The 11288-nt window shown below is 35.7% G+C and overlaps 1 protein-coding gene across 1 annotated transcript; it reads left to right on the top strand.

The window, feature by feature from the left end:
• The first annotated feature begins 559 nt into the window (after positions 1 to 559).
• LOC132169320 (uncharacterized) lies at positions 560 to 5602 on the top strand. Its single transcript, XM_059580374.2, has 6 exons — positions 560 to 563; positions 715 to 1098; positions 1215 to 1691; positions 1986 to 2135; positions 4387 to 4823; positions 4905 to 5602. The coding sequence occupies exons 1-6, from the start codon at positions 560 to 562 to the stop codon at positions 5598 to 5600; spliced, it is 2148 nt and encodes a 715-aa protein (XP_059436357.2). The 3' UTR covers positions 5601 to 5602.
• Positions 5603 to 11288: the final 5686 nt, after the last annotated feature.

Raw genomic sequence — 11288 nt, 5'->3', positions numbered from 1 at the left:
CTAGAAAGATTATTCATTAAATATAGAAGTCGAGGGATTTTGAAAGATCTGCAAGGTGTTAGAGAACAAATTTCTTATATATATTGAAAGGAAATATAGTATAGATATATCATTCTCTCAACATCTTTTAACTTTTTTTTTAAAAATAAATTTAATGGATCCACCATTAGATTTGTGGACTCATAAAATCAATGGTGAGTTTATCCATTCAATATCAAGAGATGGTTGTGAGAATGATTTTTATCATTTCTCATATTAAAATAAAGGAAAACTTCAGAAAAGCCCTTAAACTTCCATTTATTTTGGCACCACCCCCAAAGTTTAAAAAAACTCTCAATTAAGGGTATGAAGCCTTCAATTTCTTTCAATTACTCAATTTCGTTAGAATTTTTCGTTAATTTTTGTCAAAATGCCCAAAATACTCTTTTTAAAAAAAATTGCAAAAATGTTTTTTGTTTTAATAAAAAAAAAATCTGAATCATTACAATTTTTTATTTTATAATAAAGAAATATGGGTATTTTGAGAATTTTGACAATTTAATGGAAAATTCTAAAGGAAATGAGTAATTGAAAGAAATTGAAAGTTCGATACCATTAAATAATTAAGAGTTTTTGAACTTCGAGGAAGTACTCTGGGAATTTTGTGAAGTTTCTCCCCTTAAAATAGTATTGTTAAGTTGCTTAATTAACTTTTATATGAATGATTGTAACCAGATTTAGGGGCTTCCATTTCAAAACCAACGAGGCAACCAGATTCCCTCAAAAAAAAAAAAAAACCGAGGCAACCAGATGTATCAAACTTGGAATCTGAAACTACTTTCACAAATCAGAGACAAGAAGCAGATGCGGGAGGATCCTTGGATCTACCAACGAGTCATCCTCAAGAAGCGGATGGGAAAGATGCAAGTGTTGAGGCCCTTTCGCAACTTTTCGTTAAAATTCAGCCAGCTTTAAGCTCTCTTCTACGAGATTTGGCTGACTGGAACGCAGATGAAAGGAAATCACAAGAAAAATCGGTGCAGAAAAAAGAAAAGGAGGCAATAAAATCAACAGAAGGTGAAGGTGTTAAAAGCACTGAAACTAATGAGACTATTGAGAGTAAGTGCGGTATCATAGGCGTATTACGTGTATATATATAGGTGACAGGGTTTTTGAATTCCTTAATTATTAGCATTTAATTAGAAATATTCTGTTGTTAATGTGAAAATTTTCAGGGGAAAAAGGATTTGAATACCTTAAATATCTTCCCCTCTATCAAGCTGGCCTAAGAGGTGATTGGCAAGCTACAAAGGCCATACTTGAGAAATATCCAGATGCCGTTCGTGCTCACATATCAGAAGACAATCAAAATATTCTTCACATTGCAACGTTAGCAAAACGCTCTACTTATGTTGAAAAACTGCTAAAAGAGATGAGTCAGGAGGACTTAGAGATGAAAGACACGGATGGGAACACCGCCCTTTACTATGCTGCTTTGTCAGGAATTGTGAAAATTGCCAAGGAAATGGTGAACAAGAACAATAAACTGCCACTGATCCATGGAAAGGGACAAGTTCTACCAATTCACACGGCATCCACACTTCGAAATAAACAAATGGTGTCGTATTTGATGTCTGTAACTCCTTTTCAACAGTTGACTGCTACTGATCGCATTGATCTCCTTCATCAAACTATTTCCGCTGATTTGTATGGTACGTACGTTGTGCCTCGATCTCACTAATTTTGATTTGTTGTATTAATTTGAGAAATGCTAAATATTCTAAATTTTTGTTTTAAAAATTGGTTTCTAAATGATGTGTCACCATCTTATGAGTTGGTAATACATTTCTCAAAATAATAAATTTAATGAGATGGTGGCCCATAATTTGAGAACAAACTTTTGAGAAGAAAATTTAGGATGTGTAACACTTCTTAATTAATTTATAGAAACTTAAATTGGACGTCAAACTTATTTTATTAATCAAATAAATATTAATATATAACAGATATAGCATTGGATATTCTGAAAATGGATTCAACGTTAGCAACTGCCGAGGACAACAATGGGCGTATAGCATTGGAACTGTTGGCACACAAACCTTTTGCAGTTGGCAGTGGAAGTCAGATGTCAAAATGGCAAATATGCTTAAACTCTTGTTAGTTTGCCTCCAACCCTAACTTTTATATATAATGGCATTCTAACTAAGTTAATCAACGTACTATTTAAGCTCCACGTACGTAGGTGCTACTAAGATTGGAGGTGCTAGTTACTATGATCACGCTCAAATAAAATAGCCACAATTAATTTCTCTTGCCTTCACTTATACTTAAAAGAAAAAAAAAAATGTTTAGGCTTTTAAGCATAATCACATAGTTTTTGGCAACTCTTAATTTAGTTGCGCTCTATTTATCTCATTTTTGAATTTGAAAGAAGATTTGTGTTTGGGAGAGAGGATTTGTCCAATTCTCCATTTGGAAAAATCCTCGGGGGTGGCCGGCCATGAGAGGATGGTAGATTGACTTCCAAATTTTGACAGTACTCAGAAAGGCAAGTCAAATTTTGTTTTTAAAAATAAATCTTTTGTCTATTTCCAAAATTTCAAATATTCTTACAAAATTAATTCAAAAATTTCGAGGGTGGGCGGTAGGGGTGAAAATGCGGTTACGGTTAGTGGTTATTGGCTAAAACTACTAACCGTAACTGCCTAGGCAGTTGCTCGGCTACTAACCGCTAACCGCTTTTTAAAAGAAAAAAAAAAAAAAAATACAAAACGATGTTATTTCTATGGTAATACGATAATATCATACTACATACGACATCGTTTCTAAATTTTTTTACATTTTTATATATATTTAAAATTTTAAACACAAAAACAACATCGTTTCATGTATTATATGTATATATACGGTTAGCGATTAACGGTTAGTAGTTAGTGGTTTAAAAAAAAAAAAAAAAAAAACTGCTAATCGTAGCCACCTTCAAAAGCGGTTAGCAGGTGAATATTAATCGCCTGTCTTTTCACCCCTAGTGGCCGGTTAGGAAATTGAAATCCGCCCAACGCCAAACCCTCAGCCATTAAACCAAAAGTCATTTGGAAATAAATTTAGAAAAACATTTTAGAGTTAAAATCCAATACCTATTCTAATATACAACCTAATAGATGGGCCTGCATATATACTCTATGCTCAAGACATTGGGCTTACTTAAGACCCAACCTAATAGTGAAATAGGAGGGGTCTTACAGTGGGAAAAATGTAAAATTAGTTTCGGTGATTTATCTGATTTACAATTAACTTCTTACAGTATCAAAATAAACTTAGAGGTCTCGAGGTATGCTAAAATAAAAATTTAGTCTCTACAATCAAATTCTGTCAACTAATTTAACAGATTCTGTCAATATGACTATGACTTAAATAAGACAAGTGTCATAATTTTATTTGCTTTGACTTTTCACACTATCAGAATCTAATAAGTCAAAGAACGTAATTTGATTGTCGGGAATAAATTATTTTTTGGCATACCTTAAGGATCTTTAAGTCCATTTTAATACCATAATGAACTAATTGCAAATAAGGTAAACTGCATGGACCAATTTTACATTTTTCCATACATTATACAAGGTAAATATCATCATTGTCTATAATTTTTTTTATTTTTTTTATTTTTTATTTTTAAATTCATGCTAATCATTATTTTTTAAATATTATTAAGATTTTAAATTACTGGATTTTATTTAGGACTTTATAAAAACTAACATTATCAGCCTTGTATTTGTAATAAGAGTAATGTTATATTCAAGACTTCTATTCCTCTCTTATCCTTCTAAATCCAATAGTAATCTATCTCAAATTCAATAGTACAGAAATCATGTCACATTTAGGGGATAAGAGTCTTGCATATAGCACTACTATTGTAATAAAACATATATAATTTTTTTCTTCATGAAATAGACTATATTATATTTCATGAATGAAAAAAAAAAAAACATATTTTATATATATATAGACACACACGTAGTTATATCAAGACTCACAATTACATTTATTCAAGCAATATTTAACACATTTCGAAGAGTATTTTCTTGCATATTTTTAAATACTTAAGATGTTCTCATTACAAAATTAATAATAATACTATTGAAAAGAATAAAAATAAAGTTAATAGAGGTATATATAAATCGAATTTATATGAGCTTATATATACGAGCCAAGTTGAGTTTATATAAATTTGACTCATTTAATAAACAAGCCTACATAAATAAATAACAAAGCATTTCATCATCTTCATTTGTAATTCAAATTTAAATATTTATTTCCTTTTATGGATCTCACAAGGTTAATAGATATAGATTTAATATTTTTTTTTACCAAATGATCTTTGAATAGATTTTTTTTTCCAAATCTTAGGGTACAAAGAGGACGGGAACAAAGCTGTCATGCCGAGGTTTGCCCATCAATTGACTGAAGAAATTTGGAAAAATATTCAACAATTGCCAAACAAACAGTTCTTAGACCTCGTTGACAAACATATCTCTTTACTCTTTGTTGCTGCGAAATCAGGGAATATTGAATTTCTAACCATACTTTTACGCTCTTATCCTGATCTCATATGGAAGATTGATGAACAACAACGAAATTTATTTCATTTTTCTGTTTTATATCGGCAAGAGAGTGTATTCAATCTAATATATGAAATAGGCGCCCTCAAGGATATGATTGCAGTCTGTGTTGACGTAAAGAAGAACAACATGTTACACTTTGCTGGACAATTGGCTCCTATAAATAGGCTAAAAATCGTATCAGGAGCAGTTCTTCAAATGCAACGAGAATTGTTGTGGTTTAAGGTGTGTATTGATATAATTCAAATTTCCTTAATTTCTTCTAGTTGCACTTTCGTTATGCAATTTACACCTTTGTTATTGTAGGAGATTGAAAAAATTATGCCGCCTACATACTTGCATTTGGAGAATTCAGAAGGCCAAACACCCCAGGATATATTTATAGAGACCCATAGAGATTTACAAAAAGCTGGTGAAAAATGGATGAAGGAGACAGCAAATTATTGCATGCTTGTGGCAACATTGATTGTTACTGTGGTTTTTGCTGCAGCCTTCACTGTACCAGGTGGAAACTATCAAGACAATGGCAGCACTGTACCAAGTGTAAACCATCGAGAAAATGGCACCCCTTACTTTTTGGAAAGTAAATGGTTTTCGGTATTCTTCATATCAGATGCAATCGCATTGTTATCCTCTTCGACTTCCATATTAATATTTTTATCGTCAATTCTTACATCTCGTTACAAGGATGAGGATTTCCTCAAATCTTTACCTAGTAGGTTGGTGTTTGGACTCATTGCGCTTTTCATCTCCATAGTAGGCATGGTGGTTGCGTTTAGTGCAACTTGCATTTTGGTCTATAAGTACAAAACGGCAAGGATTCCATTTGCTATAATTATTCCGGCTGGTTTCCCAATTGTTTTGTTTGTTTGGCTAATTTATGATCTTTTGCTTGATGTAATCTGCTCAACATACCGGTCAAGATCTCTTTTTGGACCACGTAAACATGGGCTTTTCCAGCAAATTGAAGATGCGCCGCTGACCCCAACAATTGATCCGTAGAAAAGGAAGGCCAAAGAAGGAATGTAGCAAAAATAAAGAGTTTTCAATTGTTGTCCATCAAAACTTCAATTTAATCTTCATTTTAATTATTCTCGTTTGTGTGAGAAATATGATTTCACATTGCATTTTTCTAATTTGTAAATCCACGATTGGGTTTTGACTGAAATCAACGTACCATTTTCTGCAATTGGGTGATTAGAATAATGGTTTTTTTTTTTTTCCACAGATCTCTTAAGGTTAAAAATGCTAAGAAAACTATTACCTATTTTTGGGATGAGCATGGTAATAAAGTAGATGATGTTGAGCAGATAAAGAAGGTGGCTGAGGATTTTTATAAGAATTTGTTAGGGACAAATTAGTTGCAATTCACTGATGCAAAATCATAACGAATTAAGCAGCTTATTCCTATTGCTATTTCTTTTGAACTTGCAGCTAATTTGGAGAGGGATGTTTCTGCAGAAGAAATCAGAGATACTTTGTTTCATATGTAAGCTAATAAGGCCCCTGGTCTTGATGGATTCTCTGCAGATTTTTTTAAATCTACTTGACCATTAAATTTTCTCAGCCATGGGTCCCTGCCCATTCTCAAGGCTGGCTCCATCCTTGACCATGAAGAACCCTGACATTTCTCTTTTTTTTTTTTTTTTTTTTTTTTTTTTTTTTTTTATTCAAAAATATCTTTTACCATTTAAATAGTTTACAATATCTGGGATTCGGTTTAAAAAAAAATAAAAACTGCGGATTTCTTATCAATAAAGTTTACCTAATAATCTCCAAACCATATGATTAAGAGTACTGGATCCACATGACAATCTCATTGGGCCAACCAAGTTTGCCCAACCCATCTTCAAGGACTGCCACATCAGCAGGATAGTTTCGAAATTGCCCCATTTAATTAAGCAACTTTAATACATTACATATCTGGACTTTTCTTTTAATTTCTTTTTGTTTTGTTTAATTCCCACGGTTTCTTGAAGGGAAGCGTCCTCCAAGGAGTGACCGTTTAGTGTGTGTGGTCTATATTTACTTCTCCACTTCGTCTATCACCACCACCGAAAACAATAGCAGGAAAGTTGGTTCCCAATGGAATGTTGTTCTATCCGAGTATCGTCGCCTGTGTCTTCCTCTGTTCTCAACCTTCAGGTAACCTCCACACCCAAAAAAACAAAAAAACAAAAAAAAAACAAAAAAGACAAAATTGATGAAATTTCTTATTCTTTTGTTACGTTCAAGTGTCTCTTACTTCTCATAAAAGGTGCAAAACTTAGAGATGCAGTCTCTATGGTAAATTACTTGGTTAGATGAAAAGTCTATGAAAACATAAAGAAAAATAGCTTGTGTGTGACAAAACAAAGCTAATGAGTGTTTAGCATGTTAAAGTGAATAAGCTGGTAATCATGCGATGTTGAAAATAAGGAAGGGTGATGGATACTGAACTGAAATGGTTATGTTTTATCATCTGGGATTGTTTCAGAAAGAGTAGGGTAGATTATAGACAATCTTATAAACAGTATGAATATTGTCTTCTTTTTTTCTTTTTTTTTTTAATTAGCTTTTGGTCTTCCTTTGTGTCACGGTCATGTCGATCGGACTCAAATCATGTTTGTTGCAATGTTCAACTGATTTTCCTAGAGCACGGAGCCTGACATTATTACTGATACTATTTTAATGAATTCCTTAATTTTCCATATGCTCTTAAACCATCTGGCTTTCAATACTGCCTATTATATTGTTCGATGTATATTCCCACTCCAATATGAAAACTTCTTAGGTCAGAAATGAAGAGATTCCGAGAAGGATGTTGGGCCCAAAGATTGACTTGGTGAGATAGCTACCATTTAAATTCAAACCTTGACGAAATTGATGCATTAAATTTTTCTTCCCAACTAAGTAATTTTACGCTTTTGTCAAAAGTATTGTGTTCAAATGTTATATTTGGGTGAATTCCTGATGGAGTAATATGACCTAAAACTTTATTTTTTCTGCTCCCATTTACAACTTTAGCATTTCTCATGCACAATGTATGACGTATGGAGTTCACAATAGCAAACAACAATAGAATCATAACTCTTCTTAATCTATCATAGTGGGTTCACAATAGCAAACAATAATAGAATCATAACTCTTTTCAAACCAAGATTCTATCAAGGGGTTGACGCAAATTAAAGAGATAGAAAACTACTCATTTAGTGTTTTATATTAATAAACTGATCAAAATACATAAACGCAATGGCAAGGCATCTTATTAGACCTATATAGACCCTAAATTCAAAACCCTAAAAAATACTAATAAAAAAATGAAATAAAAATACTTTGTGACAACTTTTCCCTAATAAATGTTGGAATTACAAAATTTTCATAAAATACGAAATTTTAGCCCTTTGAATAAGCTTTCCAATGCCTTCAAGTTTGTCTTAATCTATTGTAGAAATCGAAAGATATAATTTTTTTTTAAAAAATAAAATGGGTCTATCCAAAAAGGGGTAAAACTGGCCTACATCAAATATTTACTAGTCAATCGAGTTTTCCACATTCCTCCTCGACTTATTCACATATTTCACTGACCCCTCTATTCCTTGGATCTTCCACAAAAAATTCAATCTCATTGGCTAAACCTTCTACAACATTTACCCAATATGACTGATCATACAAACAGAATCTTCCCAGGAACCTTGTCGCTCTAATAAGGTAAGAGCACCTTCTGCCTATCTCCAAAATTATCATTATTTTTCTACTCTTACTACTTTTGAAAGGCTAGTGCTGGCCCTCTTTGGCAGAAAGCTAAGTCTAATTTACTAGATGCCCATACCAAAACTCATAAGTGGGACCTAGTGAATTTGTCTTCTGGAAAGTCTGCAATGGAATGTAAGTGGGTTTACAAAATCAAGACTCACATAGATGGATCAATGGAAAGCTATAAGGCTCACTTTGTTGCGAAAGGTTTTGCTTAGGAATATGATATTGATTATGAGGGGACTTTTGCGACTGTAGCTAGGCTAACCTCTATTAGATCTTTGCTTTTAGCTGCTAACGTTTGTCATTGGCCGTTATTCTAGATAGATGTTAAAATTGCCTTCCTCTAGTGATGTAGACTACAATGCCTGGGAGTATATGAGGAAGACCCGAATGGATGATTGTGTGAAGACGCCCCGAAAGATGGTGACACGTTCCCAGACTTGAGCAGCAACGGAGGTAGTTCCTGGAATTGTGATCGATCGCACCTTGACTGCAATCGAGCGCAGTGCACTTGATATGGAGAAGGTCGTCTCTGGAACTACGATCGATCCACTCCTGCATCAGTGATCGAGCGCATAATCAAGCGCAGAAGTCCTTGGAAGTGCGACCGAGCGCACGACCAAGTGCACAAGTCCCTGGTAGTGCGATCGATTGCACTATACCTGTGATCGAGCGCACTTGGGGTAATCTATGTTAATTTTTCGCTGCTATTTGCTTTAAACCAACTTTGTTTACTTGTTTTTACTAGGATTAGGGTTTTGGGAGCCTTATTTCCGTCATTTACTAGTATTAGGAGTCTTGGGGCTATAAGTACATGATTATAGCCTCTTGAAAAGACAGTTTATGTTATTTGATTAGTTTTCTCTAAATAAGAATTACTCAGAGGAGTTTTCTTCATATTTTTTCGTGAAATTTTAGATCGATTCTATAGTTCTGAGAAAAATTCTCAGATCCTTGATAGACTCAAGATCTAAGAATTATTTATCCTTATTCTTGTATAGTTTTATTCACTTCCCACTTAGTTAGGCTGTATCAGTTGGTATCAAAGCTCAATCACTTTCCATGGCTCCAAACACAAGAGGAAGGAAGGGCAATCGCTTTGCAAGCTTGCACGACATGTATGAATGTGATGATTCAATTCATGAAGAACAAGAGGTGACACCTGGAAGGCGCGAGGAAGGGTAGATTGCGGCTATATGGGATCAGATTGAAGACCTTACCACCCAACTGGCTGACGCATGCCTCCATGACTAGCGTCGACGTCGACCCCCACCACTCGTGCTGGAGGAGGAAGATGAAGGCGACGACGGGTATGGATCTGCAAACCCTTTTGTGGAGCACCGAACGCAAGGCTGTTGACCCCCTGTGCAAACTCATGCTAATCGGTGGGAGAGCGGATTCAAACTTGAGATTCCATAATTCCAAGGGGGTCTTCAACCCGAGGAATTCCTAGATTGGGTGGCAATAGTAGAAGAGATTCTCGACTTCAAAGGGGTACTAGAAGATCAGCAAGTTTCTTTGGTCGCAACCAAGTTTCGAGGAAGGGCTGCGGCATGGTGGCAGCAATTGAAGCAAGCTAGGGCTCGAAAAGACAAGAGAAAGCTCGACAATTAGGAGAATTGTTGAGGAAGATGCGACCCGCCTTTTTGCCCGACAATTATCTACAAACCATGTATCAATGGCTGCAAAATTGGAGTCAAGGTTCGAAGTCCGTGGATGAGTACATGGAAGAGTTCTACAAGTTATTGACACGAGTTGATTTGTCTGAATCGGATGAACAATTAGTGTCCCGGTATATTGGGGGTTTGTGGCCGCAAATCCAAGATACATTGAACCTCTTTGATCCAGCCAAGATGTCGGAGGCCCACCAAAGGGCTTTGTTAATTGAGAAGGCGTTGGCACTAGGGTCTTCAAACACATTTGGGCGTGGCGGTGGTGGAAGCTACAACCGATCAAGGGGTCCGTTCACAGCTCGGGAAACCTCTCCTCAATTGACCAGTCCAAGTAAAAATCCCACAATCATGGGGCAACCAAGCTGACCCGGGGCTACAACCTGTCCCAAGTGTCTTCGATGTGGGGAGTTGGGTCACTGGATGGCGGATTGTCGCAAGGGAGAGAAGTATGGTAAGGGCCTACTCGTGGATTCGGGAAAAGCCTTCGATGAGAAAGGCTATGGAGAGGAGCAAGAAGCAAATTTCGATGACTTTGGTGGGGTCGATGAAGAATTTGCTACTAGGGATGACACTCCTCTATTGATGGTTAAGAGGATATGTTATACACCTCGGAAGGTAGAGGGGGATGGCGGGTAGCGCCACAAACTTTTTCACACAATTTGCACGGTTGGAGGTAAGGGATGCAAACTTGTTATTGATGGGGGCTGCTGTGAGAATGTTGTGGCTGAAGAAGCGGTTTGGAAGTTGGGCCTTGAGATGGAGAAGCACCCTACACCATATCGATTGGAGTGGCTCAAAAGGGCAACGAGGTAATTGTATCTAAACATTGCCTTGTGAATTTTTCCATTGGGAAGAGGTATAAGGATAAGGTGTGGTGTGACGTGGTGGCGATGGATGCATGCCACATACTACTAGGGAGGTCATGGCAATATGATAGGAATGCGCATCATGACGGAAGGAAGAACACCTACAATTTTTTGGTGGACAATGTGAAGCTCACTCTCCTACCTGATCTGAGAGAAGGGCCTAAACCTTCAATAGGGACGGGTCAAACTCTGTTGACCAGACATGAATTCACTAAGGAGATGTTAGAATCAGATTGAGGGTATCTACTAGTGGTAAAGAAGGCAATAAAATAGAAGAGGTTCCAGAAGAAGCCAAGGGGTTAGTAAAAGAATTTGCAGACGTATTTTTGGTGGAATTACCCAATGAGCTACCCTCTTTTCATGACATACAACACCAATTTGATTTGGTGCAAGGATCGAGTTTACTTAACCGG

The sequence above is a fragment of the Corylus avellana genome, chromosome 1 (assembly GCF_965113065.1).
Source record: "Corylus avellana chromosome 1, dhCorAvel1.hap1.2, whole genome shotgun sequence".
Classification (NCBI taxonomy): Eukaryota; Viridiplantae; Streptophyta; class Magnoliopsida; order Fagales; family Betulaceae; genus Corylus; species Corylus avellana.
Note: the sequence above shows the minus strand (reverse complement) of the source record. Positions and strands in the feature narration are given on the sequence as shown.